The sequence below is a fragment of the Microtus ochrogaster genome, linkage group LG1 (genome assembly GCF_000317375.1).
Source record: "Microtus ochrogaster isolate Prairie Vole_2 linkage group LG1, MicOch1.0, whole genome shotgun sequence".
NCBI lineage: Eukaryota > Metazoa > Chordata > Mammalia > Rodentia > Cricetidae > Microtus > Microtus ochrogaster.
This window is the reverse complement of record NC_022027.1, coordinates 55276434-55298422: the sequence shown is the minus strand read 5'-3', so window position 1 is coordinate 55298422 and position 21989 is coordinate 55276434. Positions and strand designations below refer to the sequence as shown.

Genomic DNA, 21989 nt, shown 5'->3' with positions numbered 1-21989 from the left:
TCATGATTCTCCCTTCAAAATGGGATTCATTCCCCAAACACCTCATCAGTGTGACTTCTGCACGGCAAAGGAGTGACCTTGCTCCATCCCCACACCAAGAGGCCTTGGAGCAATGGCATTCACTCTTTGCTCTAACAGTCAAATTTACATAGAGTCAATCCCACAAAATTATCTGCTAACTAACCCCATAGAAATGTGTAAAGACCGGCACTGAGCAGGAAGGCAGTGTGCCCCACCTTTGCTAACAAACAAATCTGGGCATCCCCAAAGCTCCAAAGCTCATTGTCACCAAAGAGATTTGGTGAGGAGAATGGGTGAATTCAGGACTCAGGGAGGCTTAGTAACTTTATCTAATGGTTTGGGATGTCAGGTACTTCCCCTTGGATGCTGGCTCTTTCCTGGGTCAGGTCACATGTTCACAGCTTTGCCAGGTTCTACCTGCCCTGTGATTTTGATATACATATTATCATTGTCCTTGCCTAAGGAATTTTCCAACTATGTCTGTAAACTAGAAACCTCATGGAGATGAGCCCTTATTCTGTTTCTTCTCCTCACTCTTTCCTGTTCTCTCCACTACTTCTACTTCTTCCCCTGACTCTCCTCCTTCCGTCTTCTCCCTACTCTTTCCCTATTCTTTTCTCCGCACCCTTTCATTTCACTTTTCCTCCTCACAAGAAAAGAACACGCAGAGGTAATGTATTAATTCTTTACCCTCAGATCCTCACCTGCTGCAGACATCCAATTGAGCCCTGAGGGGGTAGAGGCTGGTACTCAAGACCCCCCCATACAGTTTCCCACTAAATTTTAAGTTCATTTGATTATACCTCAGCTAGTAATCCAGTCTTTTTCTAATATTTCTTTTGTACTTTACTAAAGGTATCAACTAGCTATATTCCTTCACTAAATTACCTATCAGATGTCTTAGTTTTCCTTCTTTAAAAAAAAGGGTAATTTTTAAACAAAGTTAATGTTTAAATTAGCTGCCAGTCACTTCTTGCAATTATATTTTCTAAGACAATTTGCTTTCGAGTTTTGAGTCCTCTAGCTCGAGAAAAGGCTCAGGATTAAAAGCATGTGCTGCTCTTGTAAAGGGCCCAGTCAGTTCTCAGCACCCACATGGTGGCTCCAGTTCCAAAGGACCCTATGCCCACTGACCCCTGCAAGCGAGAGTTAACTGATTTTAAGTCTGGGGTAGAGAAGTACCTACCTCACAGAGAAGAAAATTCTTTATTTTATTCTTTATTTTCTTTTCATTTTCCATGGCTTTTAAATTCTAATCTATCTAGATGGGATAGGAGGATCTAAACTGACTCTAAAATTTGGTTGTTTAACCAAATCTTTTTATTTAGCATCATCATATGTATTATATTCTTATGTAAATGCAGTCTGTGCACAGGTTAATGATAACCAGTTTTTTCAGCCTTGGGTCCTCATGCTTGTGCAATATGTAGTCTTGCCCAATGATCCATCTCCCTAGCCCCACACTATGACCTTTTAATGTTTCAGTATCTAAAACTGCCAGTACCTCTTCAATTTCTAATCTTTTTCAGAACTGTCTCTAGCATCTCTACTGGAAATAACACACACACCGATAGTACTCAAGCTTTCCCAGCCGAGATCATCACTACGTCTCTGCACAGTCCTGGAGTGCAGGTGTGTCCAGCACACTTGGCCTGTGCAGCGCTGAGTAGTGAACAGCTCCCACAGGGCTGTGCATCACAGGCAAACACGACCATCTGTGGTACTCCCAGCCCCAGTTCTTTGTTCCTTTAGTCAAATCTTTCCCACTGACTACAACTTTTTCATATTCTACTTCATATATTTGCCATTTCTAAGAAACTTTTCTTTTGAAATAGTGTTTTAGTGTGTAACCTAGTCTGAACTAAACTAACAATCCTCTTGCCATAGCCTCATAAGCAGCAATTACAGGATGTGGCACCATGCTTAGGAAAGGCACCAGCTTAGAAGACTGTCTTTTAATAAGCCTCATTTTTGATTTTGTGAACACAAACCTGTATCCATCTCCATATTTCTCACTGTTTTTCTCTCGTCTACGTCTTTGCTTCTCCCGCCGTGCCTCAACTCGCCGCTTTTCTTCTTCTTCATTTTTAGGGTCAGTTTTTGCTAAGATAATGGGGGAAAAAACTTTATTTTAATACATTGTGATTCTTTATCTGCTTCATTTCTGTGATTACTTGCTACACATTTTTGTTTAAATCTGCTCATATTTTGCTTATCCTTACCAAAATGGATGGTATCTATAGAGCCTAAAACTCATGAATACCTCACATACTTTAAAAAACACTGAAGGAGCCTAACTCAGGTAAACCTCCAACTCCAATAACAGGCCTGGATGGAAGGGAAAAACTCACATTTCTATTGTGAGGGTAGTCCCAAATTTTTTTAAAGTGTGTGTCTATAGAATTCCAAAATAAAATCAACTTTCTCTTTTTTTTATCCTAGGACAATAGACAAAACATACAGCTTCCCGCTCAAACTATGCTGAGGTGTGAATCCAGGAGTGTGAACAGTGCTGCCATGTTGTGTCAGCACCACCACTGCTGAGCTCCTGAACACGTTCACACTGCAGACAGTAACTGGAGCCACTCAACAGTCCCTCCCACTTCAGTTCAGCTCTAAGACATTAGCTATAGTAGTTATACCATGTGTCAGTACTCCACTGTAAGTTAAATACTTAGGTTATTTTAGTGCTTTATAAGAGCTTATCTGGCCAGGTGGTGGTGGCGCATGCCTTTAATCCCAGCACTTGGGAGGCAGGAAGGCAGATCTCTGTAAGTTCGAGGCCAGCCTGGTCTACAAGAGCTAGTTCAAGGACAGGCTCCAAAGTTACAGAGAAAAAAAAAGTTATCTGTATATTCTTAACTCTTTGAACACCTTCTCTCAGATTTTACAATAACCTTCTCTATATTAAAAAAAAATCTAATTATGTTACTTCAAATAAGAATATCTGGGGGCTGGAGAGATGGCTCAGAGGTTAAGAGCACTGGCTGCTCTTCCAGAGGTCCTGAGTTCAATTCCTAGTAACCACATGGTGGCTCACTACCATCCGTAATGAGATCTGTTGTGCTCTTCTGTCCTGCAGGGATACATGCAGACAGTGTAGAGAGGGCAGGAAGAAGATACCCAGAGACCCAGCCCAGTGTGTGGCACGGTGTGTAAATATGAGATGGAGAAAAGAGAGAAAGAAGTGCTGTGGAATAATCCTTTTGTACAGTGAAGATCTGTTACTCGGGTTGGTTTAATCAAAAGCTTACTGGCTGGTAGTCAGACCGAAGTATAGGCGGGACAACCAAACTAAAGACACTGGGAAGAAAAAGGGCAGAGTCAAAGGAGTCAAGAGACACAGAAAGAAGCAAGATGATGTCCTGTGTTGAAAGAAGATACTGCCACACGGCAGAGCGTAAGTAAGAATTATGGCTTAATTTTAAATGTAAGAGTTAGCTAGTAACAAGCCAGAGTTATTGACCAAGAATTTACAAGTAATACTAAGTCTCGGTGTCAGTTATTTGGAAACTGACAAGCAGGAAAGAAAAGTTTGTCTACAGAGAAGCACAACAGTTTGGGCACCAACTATGAAGAGAGGCGATCTGGAGACACGAGGCTGGAGAGGACAGCCTGAAGAGAATGAGTACCCCAAGTCACCTGGGGATATGGTAAGTCCCAGTCTAAGCGGATGCTGGGGGCCACGTCTGGGTCCATGGCCATGTGGGTATCCCTGGTCTGGACTGCTACTTGGGACTATGTTGGTATTCAAGGTCTGCACAGAGTTGGCCCCACCCCTCAATGACTGCAGCACTAGGGAGAGCTGTTCCAGCTGTAGCTCTCTAGACAATGGGCCCTGCACTTCGCCCGCGCAGCACCACAGAGCGGACTCTGACAGTGTCCCCTCTTGACAGCAGGGGAGCTGGCAAGCTAACCAACTCAGCCACAACCCAGGTCCAATCCAGAAATATGAGTTAACCCACCCCAGCATCCACCCCATCTATGAACTGTCAGAGCATGAGAAGTGGCTGATCCTGCAGATCCAAACCTGTAGGAGCTCCATGACACAGGGCAACAGGAGGGCCAAGAGGAGTTCTAGTAAAGATCTAGTATTGATAGTATAGCAGAAGCCAGAGGCCTGGAACCAGATTAATAACTCATTGCAATGAATATTTGCAAATAAAGATACATGGATTAAAGAGTATATACTGTGTGATTGACTGTGACACACTACAGCTTCTGTGACAAGATTTTTCTTTTGTGCTTGTCTTCTGAGGGGGTTGCAAGAGCAGATATAAAGGGACGGGAGATGAGTGGATTGGGGTACATAGTGTGAAATCCACAAAAAATCCTAAGAAGTTTAAAAAAAAGATAAAGAACAACACAGCAAGAAACCCACAATTGTCTTCTGCCATCTGCATATGCACACGTAGATATGCATAACACATGTGCATATACATCACACACACACACAAATAAAGAGGTGGGCTGGGGAGATATAACTCAACAGGTAAAATGTTTGCCAAACAAACATAAAGACCCAAGTTTAGAACCCTAACACCCACTTAAAAGCTGGGCAGGGTGACAGACACCTGTCATCCAAGCACTGGAGAGGTGGACAGAGTAGGAGCTTGCTGGCCAAACAATCAAACCAAAATTGGTACGTTCCAGGTTCAGTACAATAAATAAACACCTGAGGAAGATGCCTAATGCCTTTGGTCTCTGCGTACATGTGGGAGGATTGCTGAGTTGGTGTTTGTGCTGCCAAAGCTTGACCAATGTGGTAGTTTAAATATAACTGGCCCCCATGATCTCATAGGGAGTGGGCACTATTAGAAAGTGTGGCTTTGTTGGAGTGGGTATGGCATTGTTAGAGGAACTGTGTCACTGGGTGGGGAGGGAGCTTTGAGACTTCCTATGCTCAGGATACTGACAAGTGTATCAGCCAACTTCCTGTTGCCTGCAAGACCTGTAGCACTCTCAGAGCCAGCACATCTGCCTACACACCACTGTGCTCCTGAACCTCTGAAACTGTAAGCCACCCCAATTAAATGTTTTCCTTTACAAGAGTTGACATGCATGGTGTCTTCACAGCAACAAAAACACTAACAAAAACAACCACCTTAAATTGGAAGCCGTATCAGAGACTATATAGTCAAATACTAAGCCAGCACAGGACCACATCTCCAAAACAGGAGGGGGAAGGAGGTAGTGAAATGGCTCAGCAGATAAAACACTTGTTCTGCAAGTCTGGCAACTTGAATTTATCTTTAGAGCCGATGTAAAGGTAGAAGGAAAGGACCAACTCCACCAAGTTGTCGTATGACTTCCAGAAGCTCTCTCTGAGGAAATCAGTTACTTTTTTCTAAAGCAATCTCCGTAGACTTGCTAAAGTTTATCAATCAATCCTTTTTAGTCTAGCCATTCTGGAGGACACAGAGCATCTAACTGTGCTACTTATCTGCAGCATTTATCTAATTAGTGACTTTTGGTGAGCTTTACATAAGCTTACTGGTTATTTATGTCTTTTTGAAGAAAGTTTGCATATATCCCTTGCCTATTTTCCAGTTATTTATGGTTTTTTGTTTTGTTTTTTTGTGAGTTGGAGTTTGTTTTTTTTCTTTATTGATTCTTCGAGACAGGGGTTTCTCTGTGGCTTTGGAGCCTGTCCTGGAACTAGCTCTTATAGACCAGGCTGGCCTCGAACTCACAGAGATCCGCCTGCCTCTGCCTCCCGAGTGCTGGGATTAAAGGAGTGTGCCACCACTGCCTAGAGTTAAAAGTTCTTTATATACCGTGAATACAAGTCCTTTCTCAGATACACAGCTGATGAGGGGTAGAAGACACAGAGTCTCATCTCCTAAGCTGGCTTCACAGTCACCATCCCACCTCAGACTCCCAAGTGCTGAGATGACAGGGTACACCAGCACACACAATTTCTTTTCACTGTCTACTAATGGCAGCTTGGAAGCACAAGTTTTAATTTTGATGCAATCTAGTTTACTCATTTTTATTTGTTGTTCATGCCTTTTGGTGTCCTGTGTAAAAATTCCTTGTTAAATCCAAAATCATGAATGCCTGCCTATGGTTTCTGCTAAGAGACTTCTGAGATTTGTTCTGAGAAGCAGTTCTTGGTGTAACTGTGTATAAGGCTAGTCAGCTAGTCCAACACTGGTACGAATTGTTCTCTCCCCCTCTGCATCGTCCCGGCAGCCTTGTTTGACTCCTTTCCCATTTCTCAACTCTCTCCCACAGCTCCATAATCATTGTGTCAGGACCACTCTGTCCCGATTGTCCTTGCTCTGAGCTAAGACTGCAGACTGTGATGTGTGAGTCCCTGGTCAGTCCAAAGCCTGAGGGCTCTGCTACAGTCCAAATTTAGGAGCTAATACCTTCTGGACAAAATGCCTTCCAATCCCACCTAGCTTTCCCTTAATTTAGATTTCCTTTAATTTCCTTCACCACTGTTTGTAGCTCATGAAGTTTTGGATTTTTAAGTTTATTAGTAGTGTGTCACTTTTCTCAGTACTGTCAAAAATTATCTTATTATCATCTTCATACAGGCTTGAACTTTGCAACACTCTGTAATAACAGAAATAATGATTCTAAGAGATCTCATCTCCAGAAGACTAAAAAAGCAAACCATTTTCTAGAGGAAATAGTTTTACCTAGTGCCAAGCACTTGAAAACTTATTTGCCTTTGTCCTGATACAGAAAATTTTGTACATTATGACATAAATACTCCTCTAATAATAAACATAACATCCAAGAAAGGAGTCTGAATCAAAATCATCTGCAAAAATGATTTTTTAAGCCTTTTAAAAATACATTTTGCTGGGTATACTGGCACACATCTTTAATCCCATCACTCAGGAGACAGACAAGTGGATCTCTGTGAGTTCAAGGCCAACGTGGTCTACATAGCAAGTTCTAGGCTACCCAGATCTTGGTGGGAGGGGAGTAATTAAGGTTCCAACACACAAATTAGACAAAAATAAACTGACCAGTGATGTGGGAGATTGCACTTTCATTTTCCAACCAGTGCATTAATTTTAAAAGTACATGGGGGGGGGGGCTCAGAGGTTAACAGCACTGACTGCTCTTCCAGAGGTCCTGAGTTCAATTCCCAGCAACCACATGGTGGCTCACAGCTATCTCCAATGAGATCTGGTACCCTCTTCTGGTGTGCAGGCATACATGGAAGCAGAATGTTGTATACATAATAAATAAATCTTTTATAAAAAAAAGTACATTTGGGGACTTGGCAAGCAAGATCAGCAAGGAAAGTCACCTGCCACCGAGCCTGATGACCTGAGTTCAATCCTGGGCCCTATAAGGTAGAATGACAGCAGTAATTCCCTCAAGTTGCTCTGACCTTCCACAGGCATGCCCATATACATAACATCATACACATACATCCATATATAATATAGAAATACATTTGAACATAACAACTGACTAATAGCTACATAAGGGGATACTATGCACTTTTCTATATGAACACTAAAGCATCCTAAACCACGTGCTCTATAATGTAAAGTGCCCTGAGCCACAGCCAACAGTCTTTTACTTACCAGGTGATTTGCTGAGGTTCATCTTCTCCATAGGTTTTGCTAGCTTAGGTTTCTTGATAAAGGTTCCCCCAGGCTTATTAAATATTTGCATCATTTTTCTTTTTATTCCTCTTGTAGTAGCAATCGGCACACTGGTAGATTTGTTTTGATAGTCAACAATAATTCCAGGTCTATGAATGCTTCCAAAATCACCCATATGCTGTAAATTTGTGAAATCAAGAAACATTAGCATAACAATATAAAATAAGGATTAATATTAATTTTTGTCATCTAGTTACTAGTTTTCACCTGAAAATTCTGAGGAACTTAACTGAATTTTACATGTTCTCTCTGAGAAAGCACATATAAAAATGTATAAATTACATGAACTCAAATCCAATGCATTAGTATTCCCAGTATTACAGAGGTGGCTAGGTCCTATTTTTTAATTGTTACAATTAAGAATTATGTGAGACCATAAACAACACCATATGCCTGTCAGAGGGTCACCACTTGTACAGCTCTGACAACTCCTCTTCAGAGTTCCTACTTGATGTTTTCCCATCAAAGACCTTAAAAGAAATCTTTTATTCTACTAAAACCTTGCTTAAAACTAAGATACACCAAGATGATCATATTTGTAGTGTAAAGTAAAAAGGAAGCAGAAGTGATCTGGGTTCTCCCTGTTGGGAATGGGATGAGCAGCGAGATGGAGCATTAGTATGGAGGAGTTACAGCACACCCATGCAGCGCCTTCCCGACACACTTCAGGGAGAACTGCACCTGCCATCCCACTCGCATTCACACCTCAAGAGACAGGTGATCCCCACACCCCAGAAGCAGGTTCAGGCTCTGTGTCCCTTCCTCTTCTCCTTCATTAACAAAGTCCACTACACCAAGAGGTCATAGTCACAGAAATGTACTGCTAATCTTCCTTTCAGAAGGTAAAGACTGAGGAATAATCTGAAGAGAAGGACCCAGTGGGAATTGTACAAGGAAGGTTAAAAGAAGAGTCTACTGGTTCGTCTACTTGGCTAACGGAAGGAAAGAAAGAGAACTCCACTTAGAATAGAATGGTAAATAGAAAGTACAGGAATACTCAGTTTTATATCAAGAAAACAAAATTGATACCTGAATCCTCATTAGGAAAAAAAACCTTTGCCCAAACTATTACACAGCATGGAAGAGGTTAAATGGGTTTCCAAATTTTCAAACTAGAATGTATTTTCAATTTCAAAACCCAAAGCCTACGACTCCAGCTACTTTTAATTAACCTGCAATCATCAAGTATGGTGGACCAACACTGCTGCTTACACATTAATATATGATTACAAATATCTATCTAACCTAGGAGATTTGCATAACTGTCTCCATGTAATTTATATGGACACATCAGAAAAATCTTCATTAAGAATATTAAAGGTGCAATGCATTTTAAGTAAGTAAAGAGTGACTACTAAAAATACGAAATTTCTACACAAATAAGACAAACTACACTGATGACCAAAGGCTAATGAACAGTCAAAAACACGTGCCCTACTACAGTTTTTATCAGAATACTTTCTTCTACAAGGAGAATAATAAACACAACTGATTTTGAAAAAACATCTTATATTACAAAAATATAAATATACAATGGTATTTATATGACCAAACTACATAATCCTGTAATCTATGCACCCTTACTAGGTAAAAATTTATCAAGTTACCCAAGACCACTAGCATAATTGCTACAAAGTATATCCTTGAAATTAAACACCTATGGACCAACGTATTTATCCAGTTAGGCAATAACTTGGAAAGTATCACTTCCTAGGAAGCAACTGAAACGTATATACAAGTAAGAGATTCTTTCTCAATAGAGTTAGGGGAAATGAAACAATCACCAACAGGACATACAATAAGAGAGCAAGTTAGCAAAAAACTACTACTGACCACAAATCACTCTACCGTCTGTTACACATATCAACTTCTTCACCACGCAAACATGGCTAAGCTGCCCTGAGCTACCACTGGCTTTTGATCTCTAGTGTGTTTAACAGGAAACATGAACTCTGAAGGGATTCTACTTGCTAGAGTTTACTAACAAAGGGTAAATGTTTTATTATACATTGCACCTTTAACCTACTCAAAACTCAAAAAGGGTTCAGTTACCTTTCACAATAATCCAACAGCTATCTCACCAGCAAAACTGCTAGTGTTTACAACAAAAAACGCAACTCCTTTTAACCCCTTTTAGACCAAACCTAATATCCTCACCTTTTTCATAAAGGGAGATTTGCCATAACTTCATGAATAATCATCTCACACTGCAACTTATTTTCTGAAGTGCTGGAAAAGTTTTGCAGTCAACCTAAAACTTTATGACTCAGTCTCCGCTTAAAACACACTGGGACAGTGTTTGTTCTCATTGAAAACCATGGTCTTGAAAGGGTTTAAAAGAGTGACTATTGAAAAGAATCTGAAAAGATTCTGTTGTACTTACTCCTCGGCCTCGGCCTCTGCCTGTTGATGGTCCTCCAAAAGCATCATAGTTTCTGCTTCCAAACGTACTTTCAGGATAAGCAGGCGTTCCTCTCCCCCGAGAGCCTACAGGTGCAGGCTTCATATGGGGTGAAGAAAAACTGCTGTAGGAAGAGTAATTCTCTCTTCCTCTGTCCTCCATAAACCCAGGCCTCAATTTTGAACGGGAGTAAGGTTCTTCCCAGCTAGACCCGCCCTGGTTTCTACCTCCGAAAGAGTCAAGGCTATTCCGGTAGGAGCTCTCAAATCGACCACCATAACTACCTCCGAAGCGGCTTTGTTCGGGTTCATTAAAACCATAGCCAGATCTGTACAGATCTCGCCCACCCAGAGAAGACCTGGAGTCGTAAGACTCATAAGGTCCAAACCTGGAAAAGTTGCACAGTGAGGGAAAAAACAAAAGTAAGCTTACTAATGTTAGACAATTCAAAAGACAAGTTATCAGATGACATTTATCAACTAAAATTCATTTACACCAGAGTGGTTTGCACAGCTGCGCTTCTGCTCACACTTGATTAGGGCTGGGCAGTCCAACATGAGACCAGACAGAAAGCTATCTGAGTCAGTTCTAAATATAAATTGAGTTCAGTTAACCTTAGCTTTAAACTCTGCTTTTTAGCAGCTTTTCTATTTTACTTTAATTTGTCTGTCTAACAATTAAAGCCCAGCCCTAGTCTTAGAAAAGGTTATTTGCTAAAGTTCACCAACTAATTAAAGTCTTTTTAATTTTTCCCTAATAATGACAATTATAAAGCATTTACAACATTTTGGTTTTTTAGGGATACAAAGACTGCATAGATGGGAGAGGGGTCTTTGTGATACTGAGTGATCCTTTGCACCTCAATAATCTATATCACAAAACTGCCTATAGTAATCAAAGCTGAGGAATTAGGTTATAACGTTTGGCATTGTGCCAAACTTCAGCCAAGGCCAATCCTTAAATACTCTGATAGACTAGCAAATCTAACAAATCTAGAAGAATAAACATGTAAAATAGAACATAAAAGTAAAAGACCACCAACATGTGCCCTCTACATATGAATATTCAAAGCAGATGAGAAAGAATGCATTTTATAAGGCCTTCAATTATTTGAAAAAGCATTTCCTATCAAGAAATTATCACATTAAAACTACTCTAAAAGATAAGCACACTGTCTCAACAGAAAAAAAAACAAAACATTTTACTTATCACAAATCCAAAACATAGATTACAGAATTGCTTATATCTTACAACAGTTTTTAAAAAGCTCACAACTACGCAAGAGATGAATGATAACTACAGAAATAGTTTATGCACACACACAATGTAAGAGGGCAATAACTGATAAACTAAAACATTTCATGATGTTACATTAGTCAGTGATTTACAGGTCGCTCAATAGAAGATACTACTAGCCATACTATTCCTCCCAACTGCACATTTCAAAGCACTACGTAAGGACAGTAATGAACTGTTCGTTCTCGTGACTGTACTCTACTGTAAACCACAGGGACAAAGAAAACAAGCATCCTCAAGTCCATCATAAAGAACCCAGATCCTTCAGTTTATGAAGGACAATGACCTCAAATGTCTAACTAGTTTACTTTGTATTTAAAAGGAAGTTTTATATCTCAAAAAGCAGACCCCCCTTAAGGTTATTAAACATGATCAGTTCTAAGACCTGTAGTTGTTTAATTAGTGTAAGTCTCAAAGAATATCAACAGTAAACTAGAAATAGTCTAGACTGTAGTTCAAGGTGCCCTAATTTTTAAGCACGGTGTCTGGATGTAAGCAGCAGCTGCCAGTCAACAACCTGGACATGATTTTAAAAACACTTCTACTATTACAAAATGCTCTTCAAACTTGCTTTAAAAGTAAACTTAAGTGAAAAATCTATCTTAAATGTGTCTTAGAAACTGAAGGCTGCTAGCCTGTTCAGTTAAAGCCACTCTGGGCAGACTACTCAGCAGTCACACAGCGCCCACATTAGAAAAAAAATTCTTTTCAACAATTAAGAAAAATAATTCACAAATAAATATTTCCAATAACATTTTGAACAGGACATTTTGACTGATAAGAAATTAAAAATAAAAGAAACTTTTTCTTTTTAAAGTGTTCGCTGTTAAAGAATGGCTTATTCTATTACACTGAAATAAAAGATAAATAATGTCCTCCGAAAATAATGTCTGTCAATGTGACTAAGAAAATTTTTATGCCCATTAATTAGCATCTTTAAATATTTAAGGTGATCCAATACCAAACAACAAAGTTCAAAAAAGCAAAGTATCATAAAAGCCTAAGAAATACTTAATACATCCAGAATCTTATAGTTCTAATTATTTGGCCAAGTGATGAAGCAATTTACCTGCTACCCCCACCACCACCACTGTGATTGTCCATGCCATAGGACTGGTTTAGGTAGGAATCCATGGATCTTTGACCCCCATAGGATCCATGGCCATAGTCACGATCCAGCCCTATAAGAGTTTAAAAAAAAAAAAAATTAAATGATGCTCACCTTTACTGGCACTCAAAAGAAGAATTTTTAGATAAATATCCTGGAATGTCAGACCTCCATAAGATCCAGGGCCATAATCACGATCCATTCCTAAAAGAGTCAATAAGAGATTATAAGTAAAATAAACCATTTTCTTCACAAAATTTTTATTAAATACAATATATTCATACAAATCATCTAATGCAATAATTTGCACTAACATTTAACTCAATATTAAATATAAAAAATAACAAAATGATAATTTATTAAAAACTATTATTTGCTAACAAAGCTTCATATTTCAAAGAAAAATAAACTATCAACTACAAAATTCTACATTAAAAATATTTTCAAACTCGGAAGGAAGAAGCAGGCAGATCTCTGAGTTCAAGGCCAGCCTGGTCTACGCAGAGCAAGTTCCAGGACAGCCAGAGTTACACCACAGGGAAAACCCTGTCTCGAAAAACAAAAAAACAAACAAAAATAAAAATATTTTCAGTACAAGCATATTTAGTGGACTAGAAGTCTACTACTAAAATGCCTTGTATCTGGAACTTAGCACTACAGCACAAAAAAAGATAATATATAGCTTTATATATAACTACTAGGCTCAAAAAATCAGCATTTAATAAATATCAAGAGGTATTTTTTCCCAAGTATACTATAATGTAAATATACTACACTTGTTTTTTGTACTAGTTGCTCCCAAAATGTCTAAAAACTCAACTATATTTTCAACTAGAAACACTCAGCTGACACAGACACTCTAAGAAGTAACACCACAAAGACCAATCTTTGGTCCTGTATCTGAGAATAACACAGCCCCAACAAACACTTCACTTCTCAAATCTTTTGAATAAAAGAAATGAGTATGAATTTTCATAACACAAACACTAAAAAATTCTAGTGTAGGAGTATACAAACTTATACTAGAAAACTGAAGGTCATAAAATTGGTGAGTATAAAGATGAGTATTTAAATGTTTTCTATAAAATCCCTTAAAATGCCTCATTACCATTCACCCCATATTTTTATTATAAATACAGCAGTTGTACTTACAATCATTTAATGTTTCTAGTCTGAACAAAGATGGTGAAACTTTACATAAATACTACTCATAACTTTGCCTTTTAAGCCTGAAAGTGACCTTAGTCAAATTTAATCTTTTCGCTTTTTAGATTTGCAAACTCAAGTTCACAAGAGAAAATGGGTTTCCCAGAATCATGTAAGTATTCTCCTAGCTAATCTCCTGTTATTTTTTTTCTACATAAAAACAGTCATTTTTTTTTATTCCAATCCAAGTAACTACTTGGAATCTTTTAATTTTTCACATTTATTTCAATTACTAAACTATGCAAGAAAACTTTCCCTGGTAGTCATTTTTCTTCTATTTACAGAACCTGTAGACTTTATACAGAAGCACAACAGGGCACTGCTGTGGCTTCATTTTCAATGTCTAATTCTTATTGCCTCTTAGAGGAGCAGTTATCATACAATGGTTTGTGGACCAGACAGTTCTGAGATCCATGAGACCAAAACTATTTCTATAAATAACAAGGATATTATTTCCGTTTTTACAGCACACACTAAAAGTATACCAACATTATGGATAACTAGCATTTCAGTACAAATCAAGGAACTATGAAGCACCAGACTAATCTAGCAGTCATTATATTAATGTCAAACACCCAATGAAAAACAACCAATTCTTAAATCACCTTTGCTTTAGAATGCCCTTGACAGAGTAATTAATAATTTTAAGTCCTGGCCTTTGATTCAATGACATCTTTTTGTTACTCAATGTAATAAAACAGAAAATACACACAAAGCAATTGTGCTACATGACAAAGAATCACAGTTTTCTTCAAGAAAAGTCACTGTACCATGTTTGCTTTATGACTCTAACTACTTTTTTATAAAGAGCACTTTTCAGTAGGAAGACTGGAAGACAAAAACTATGGTTTTCATGGTCCTATAAACTTGGTCAAAAGCCCATGAGTGGGGAGGTAACAGGCCCTAGGATCCTATCCCTGCCTGTGGTTTTATTAAAGGGACTTGTGCATACCCCGTCTAAATATTTATGTTTATAGTCATATAATACTGCTGCTCTTACAGCCTTGGTCAGAGACGCTTCTTTATAGTGGAGAGATCGTAACTGGTCAAAGGACTGAGCAAAAACAACTGCTGAGTGTCCAACCCTATAAGACTTCAGTATGATTCCCTCCAGGGCTCAGGGACCCCTGTCGAGACAGTGCGGCAGGAGGAAGAGTGCTGGAGGTGCCGTCTGTCCCTGGACACAACATGGCAGCTGCACTCATCAACTCATAGCAGCTGTGCTGACTGCACACAACGGAACATGTCCACAGTCTACCATGCTGGAGATGAACTCAGGAAGCACCATCAGCAGGCTGAGGAACTACCGGCCATTAATGGCTGCTCACAATGGGCCACAGAAGACAGACATGAAAATAGAAGGGGAACTTGGGAAGAAGAGGCACACAGAGAACAGAAGAAATAGAAAGGATAATGGGGTGACTATAATCGTAAGACATTTGCATCATGTGAAATTGTCAAAGAATAAAATACATTTTACAAACCCATGGTTTTCAGATAGGGACACTTAGCAAACATTTTCTCACATATGCATTGAAACTGTTGCTACGAAGAAAAAAAAACTATTTGCTGCTAACGACAAAATTCATACTTCAAAACTGAAAAAAAAATCAAAATTCTTAAAAAACTTTTATCTATCACTGTCAACCTGACAGCTGGTGGCATTCGTACGGCTCTTATATTGTACACTAAAACCTGTCACTATTTGCAAAGTCTGTATAATTCAATAATGCAGAGTCAGTCATCTGCTTGAAATCACAAGGTATTTGCTGCAGCATTTGCCTGTACCTCTCATACAGAGGATGAAAATAACATCAATATTAAATTCCCTGCAAGACCTCACATAAAAAGTAACCTCAGCATTAACTTTAGCCACATACAGAAGCGAAGGTTTAGTTATTTCTGCTAGTCTCTGAGTCAGTGGTGGCTTGTGTCAGCGTCTCTACTGCCTCACAAAGACCTGGCCCTGTGCAGAATACCAGCACAGCTTTTCTGTCTCAGCCCTTCCCACCTACTGTGCACACACTACACCTGGTCAAAGATGGAGGGTCTACCAACATTATCCGTGTACTTACAGGGAAGTGAGTTTACTGGATAATTTTTCTCCCAGGTTGCCAAAATGAATTTTAAAATCATTTTTAAATGTAAATACAAGGACATTATTTCATTACTATTAAGTGAAAATATTTAATCAGAAGAACAAATCTGCCCCAGTAATTTGAGTCAAGTCTATTTAGTTGAACTACTACTACAAAAAATATGCTGAGCTGTGATATCTGACAAAAACTGCGGTCAAAATACCTAGCAGCCGGGCGGTGGTGGCTCACACCTTTAATCCCAGAACTCAGGAAGCAGAGGCCGGCAGATCTCTGTGAGTTCAAGGCCAGACTGTCTACAGAGTGAGTTCCAGGCCAGGCTCCAAAGCTACACAGAAACTTTTGTCTCGCAAACCCAAACCACTACTCAGTTGTGTGCACAGAACTACTCCTCATGTTCCTGCACCCGCAGTACTGCCAACTACCATGACCGTCACCTAGATCACTCCAAAGTCTAATGCTTTTCCTACCTCCATTTCTACTCCCTTCTGTCTATTCTAAAGATAAAAGCCAGAGTAACTGTTACAATATAAGGCAAATCATGCCCAATGATGGCTTCCCACCTTATGCCAACTTAAAAGCCAAAGCCTTAAAATAACCTGTATGATCCTTTGTTAATGGTTCACTCTCTCTCTTTCTGTCTGTATGTGTGTGTGTGCCTGTGAGTATGTGCACACAACTGCGCACACATATGGACAGCAGAAACAAAGTCAAATGGTCTACTCTATCAGTCTTTGCTTCATTTCCTTGAGACAAGATCTCTCAGTGAACTTTGGAGCTAGGCTAACAGCCAACAAGTCACAGCGATCCTATCTCCACCCCACATAGCACTAGAATTACAGGTGCATGCACACCTATAAAAAGCTGTGCTTGGCTTTTTACTTGGTGACGGGGATTCGAACCCCTCGTGCTCATGCTTACACAAGTGCCCTTACCCACTGAGCCATCTCCCCAACCCCAACTAGTTCTTAACCAGAAACAACTCTCCCACACCACCTTCTTCCTTCCTACAACCCACCAATGAACACTGACATGTCTGTAATAAAAAATTCTAGTTGTTACAAGTAGGCAGGAGGTGCTACTGACATCTACCACACAGGAATCAAGGATGCTGCTGACATTCTGCAGTGAACGCACAGAACAGACAGACGGATAGACACACACAGGGAAGGACACAGACAGACACACACACACACAATACCCTACAATAAAAATAATAGCTAATCCAAAGTGTCAATAGTGCCCAAGTAGAGAAAGCATCTACACTCTGCCCCGTCACCACTGAACCCCGACTACCTTACAACCTCATCGCCCACTCCACTCCCAAGGCTCCTTGCTGTTCCAACAACGGACACCCACGTTCCCACTGCTCCTTTCCCGCTGTATCTGCAGTGCTCACTAAACACCTCTTCCAGGTCTTCATTTTCGGTGATTGTTATACATAAACAGATCGCCTTTGATTTTTTCAATGCCTTCTGGCTATACCTCACCTCTCTAGCCTTATCTTCACACTGCTCAGCAAAAAGAATCTGTTTTGGTCAAACCAGTCTTTGTACTCTCTTTGAAGCTCAGTGTTCTCAGAACTTTTCCATCTGCTCTTTACTTAAGAAGAGAATGAGTAAGAAAAACACTGTAAATAAATAAAAATCCTCCTCATCTCAGTGTGGAGAAAATCTGTATCAGTGCCTTTCTTTCAGTAGAAACAGGAAACCCAAGGCTAACAATATGTTATGGGCTTCATTTGGAATCCATAAATCTTTTATTAGTATTTACTAAAGTCTGTTACATTGTTGGTCCAGACTGTGTCAGAGTTGGCATCTTCACTTCCTTTAATTCTATGTTCAAATGTTCTTTTTCTTGACCTAGCAACTGTAAAATCACAGTGCAAACAAACAACCTGTCTTCTCCCTGCATTACCTTTTCTCCCCAACAATTTTTATCTTCTAACACAGAGTATGTTATTTTTAAAACTATTTTCTGCATGTTTCATCCCTTTAGACTGGAAATTAGTTCCACAAAGATTCTGTTCACAGACTCTCTGTTCCCAACTCTCAGAACATTACCTGGGTACACAGCAACTAAAAAGTACTGTTAAATGAAGTCAAATGCCCTGAAATTAAGGTCCTCATTTATAAAATGCAAACAACTAGGACCTCAAAGTATTTTCAAGTAGTGGACCTTAGCCAGAGGTAAAAGCCAGTACCTTTTATTCAAAGTACTCTGCCCACAGAGTCAGGGACCCTTTGCCTAAAATTAAGCGCCAGGTGGTCTAGGCTACCACCTATACAATATTCACTTAGAAAATGTTTCTAGGAAATTATGACAATATCTTCTAATGAGAATCACTACTGGAATTACAGTACAAAAACATAAAATTGCAATATTAGGGATTTTGTAATACATCAGTATTGACATAAACTGACTTATGCGATTCTGAATTCCAAACAGTATCTTTAGAAATCAAACTCTAATTCTCCAGGAAAGCCTTCCATCATTCTAAAACCCACTAGCCTTACTTACTCCACTTTAAAATCTTGGATTCATTTTCTACCCATTATTAATAGCTTCCACATTCTGTTAATTTCCTACAAGAAACATATTAACATTTTTAAAATGAGCATTATCATTTCCCTACATTCCAATGTATTCACCAGCCTCCAATCTAGCCTAACGCTGACATAAAATCAAGCCTCCGGTCACTGTTCTCAAAAACAGATCTTCAGCGCTCACTAACGACACCCTAGTTTCCACACGACAGCAGCCTTTTTCTCAAAGTAGTACCCCAAGTGTCTCTTCGTCTTTAGAGATGATAGATTAACCACATGCATAAAAAGGGGTTTGGAAAGAGAGCTCGGCCGCAGAGAGCCAGAGCAGTGCTGCTCACGGGAGGACCAGGTGTGGTTCCTAGCATACCAAATGAACTCAACTCCCTGTGACTCAGCTCCAGGGGATCCAATGCCCTCTTCTTGACTCCAATAGCACTGCACATACCTGGTACACATATAGAAAAGCAGGCACATACACATAAATAATGCTTTTCATAGCACAGTCTTTAGTGGCACATTTGCTTTGGTCTCATGACTAAACATTTGGTAAAATAGTTGGATTTTGTATTTCTCTGGTAGTCAAAGAAATTTACCACCACTCCCTCATGCCTCTCATATGATGGTTTGGTTTTGTTTTAACCTCCAAACTGTTCTGTGCTATTCATCTTGTACAGCAGGACTTTAATTCTAATAGCTATCAAAACAATAGGCATGGTATCCACACATCTCTTATGATTACAGCTTATCAGAAGCCAACACCAGGTTTCTAGTAACAGGCAGTCAGGATTCTCCATGTGTTCCTCTGGACAGTTCTCTATCACCCATTTGGTCACTGAAAACTGGCCTCAGCAGCAAAGCCAGCACGCATTCCAACAAAAGTGGCACAGAATCAAGACAAAATCTACTTCATCTATCTGTGTAAGTGAACACAGATGTCTGACTCAAAAGTAATTCAGCCAGTGTCCTGCCATCAGTCACTCAGAATGTAGTCAAAAATTAAAGAAAAAATCCTAAATAGAAGAAAACAGATACAAAGTCAAAGTAACCCAGCTTCCTTTTCTGATCCTAAGTTCAAAACTTTACACAGAATTGGAGATACCACTCAAGGCGGAATACTTGACAGTACTCATGAGAGTCCCAGCAAGTGTACACGTACAAATTCACACACACACACACACACCAGAAAAACAAGCACTATAAACAGCACGACATTAACACTGAGATTTATGAATCAAGAGTCAAAACAATATCTGAAGCAAGTAGGTCAGTTTTTGTACTGACAGTTGTGCTTTCATATATATGGAAATATATCTGTCCCCTCAACACAATTAAAAGGAAATTAAAGAGGATACTTACCATTAAAGCCCTGGTAAGTATTCCTGGAAGCAGAGTGTACATAATCTACGAAGACATTCAACAGAAAGGAATTAGTGCAATGTTAGCAAAATCCAAAATCATACTCATCTACTCACAATCAATTTTTAAACATCATTAACTCAATTACCAAAAAAAACTGGGGTAAAAATAATTACAAATACCCATTTGGAAAAACAAATCAGTCCTTCACTGCCTAGTGGCAATGTAAAAACTAATTTACAGTCCACATATGTAACAGCCAAAAGAGTAGACCAGGACTAATCTACACAGAGAAGGAAAGCAGCTATGTATCAAATAATGCAAGAAGGAGGGAGATATGTGTCAGGCAGTGGTGGCACTGGGGAAGCAGATGCAGGCAGACCTCTGTGAGTTCAAGGCCAGCCTGGGTTACAGAGCAAAGGAGGAGGCACTTTAGAGAACGTTTCAAGGTCAGTGTCTGTTTTACCACTCAGTCTGTTCTCCAAATACTTCAGGAGCGTGTCTGAAAAACACACATGCATTTATGTATGAGTGTGTGGGCTGTATCCATCCAGGCAGAATGTTAAAGCCTTTATTTAACTCTACAAATAAAGCCTGAAGGAGCAGAATTTAATACAAGGCTTCTGGATATAACCAAACCCTGGCTCATAACACAGGATCAGATTCGGACCCATTCGACTGCAGCAGTGGAGGCTGAGGACGGCAGTTCAGAGATTAGCACTGACTGACACTGCTTGTTATTTTATTATGATAATGAATGGTGAATTCGGTATGTTTGCTTTCATTTTCAACTCTCCACAGAAAATGTATTTCCTTACTTACTGTTCCCACTGTCCTCCTCCCACAGGGGCACACACGCGTGCGTGCACATGCACACACACGCACACACATGCACACACACACACACACACACACACACACACAAGGTTAACTTCTGGTACCACGTATGCTGGCAGTCTCATCAAACTTTGGTATGGTATGAAAACATAATACGGTTTTCTTTTTACTGTCAGCTCTGGCCACTGCACATAGCTGCAATTTAGAGTCACCTGTGTCAGAATGAGTCCCAGCCCAACACTAAAGCACCAACAGGGCAGGACACTGCTCTGAAGAGCTGAACTATTTCAAAGCAACTGGAAAAAGTACACCAAAAAGGGGGACTGTGTCTCCTTTCCTAGACTTATGTCTGACAGCCTTAACTGATTGTAGCAAACCAAAAATCAAAAGCTCATTCAATGCAACATAAGCTAAGATCACATCTTATTCATGTTAAAGACTAACTTTTTTTGTGGAGGCAGAGGCTTCCTTATAAGAAACAAACCGGTTTTATTTAGAAATCAGTACTTGCTCCAGATTACACTCAGTGTAAACTGTCCCATGTCTCCCTAACACTGTCACTATATACCATTTTATGTTGACACTAATGCCTATAAAACTTGAGCAAGATTTGATGGTGTCAGATTAACTGTACTTCATGGCCCCAGAGAGACAGAAGGGACGGAGGGCTGAAAAGCATCCTTACGTTTATTTATTCAGGAAGTCCCACCCGGGCTGCTGGACACCGACCTGAACGTGAAGGGCATCCGGGGCTCGCTGTGTCAGAATCCCAACCGAAGCAGCACGCATAGGCCAGCCCCACCCCCGCCTTGAAAAGTGCACCGGTTCCCGGGACGGTTTCGGGCGAGGCGATTACCACAGGTAAAAACGGGGCGAGTAATTAAACAGCCCCGTCGCAGATTCCGTCTCCGGGGGAGATCGGAGCCCACCCCGATGGAACGCTTGACATTCGTCTCCCACCGAGAAGCGTCGCACGAGGCAGCCCGCCCGTGCCGAGGTTCGGCTCCACCCGCCACCCGCTCGCTGCCCCCGCGGGCCCGGGCCGCCCCTCCGCGCAAGGCCGGGAAGTTGCGGGCGGCCCTGGGCGAGCTCGAGGATGGGGCCCAGAGGCCGCGGAGCTCGCAGCGGGGCCGACCCGTGAGCAGCGGGGGGGACGGCCCACGCCAGGCCGGCCGCGGACCCGCGTGCGGCTCCCGGCCGAGAAGCGTCCGGCCCGGACCCGCCATCGCCGCGCGCGCGGCCCACAGAACAAAGCCACACACACGGCCATCTTGAGGCGGTAAACAGACCCCCGGCGCAGGCCCGCCCGCCCCGCGCGCCCGCCCGCCCGCTCGCTCACCGTCCTCGAAGTCCATGCTGGACGCCGCGGGGCTGGCTGACCGTGTCGGCGCTGAGCTGTGCGGCCCACGGCGAGCGTCCGCGACCCGACGGGTCCCTCCGAGGCGACCGGCCCCCTCGCGCGCGCCACCGACAGCAGCGCTACCG

At 40.8% G+C, this 21989-nt stretch overlaps 1 protein-coding gene across 1 annotated transcript in view; it reads right to left on the bottom strand.

The window, feature by feature from the left end:
* Znf326 (zinc finger protein 326) overlaps nucleotides 1–21980 on the bottom strand; it is a 45248-nt gene extending 23268 nt beyond the window's left edge. The window contains exons 1-7 of the mRNA XM_005359631.3: nucleotides 21844–21980; nucleotides 19668–19712; nucleotides 12632–12667; nucleotides 12425–12536; nucleotides 10042–10447; nucleotides 7578–7776; nucleotides 2013–2124 (exon numbers count right to left, since the gene is read on the bottom strand). Coding sequence (XP_005359688.1) covers nucleotides 2013–2124; nucleotides 7578–7776; nucleotides 10042–10447; nucleotides 12425–12536; nucleotides 12632–12667; nucleotides 19668–19712; nucleotides 21844–21859 — 926 coding nt within the window. The 5' untranslated portion in view covers nucleotides 21860–21980. The remainder of the gene's footprint in view (nucleotides 1–2012; nucleotides 2125–7577; nucleotides 7777–10041; nucleotides 10448–12424; nucleotides 12537–12631; nucleotides 12668–19667; nucleotides 19713–21843) is intronic.
* Nucleotides 21981–21989: the final 9 nt, after the last annotated feature.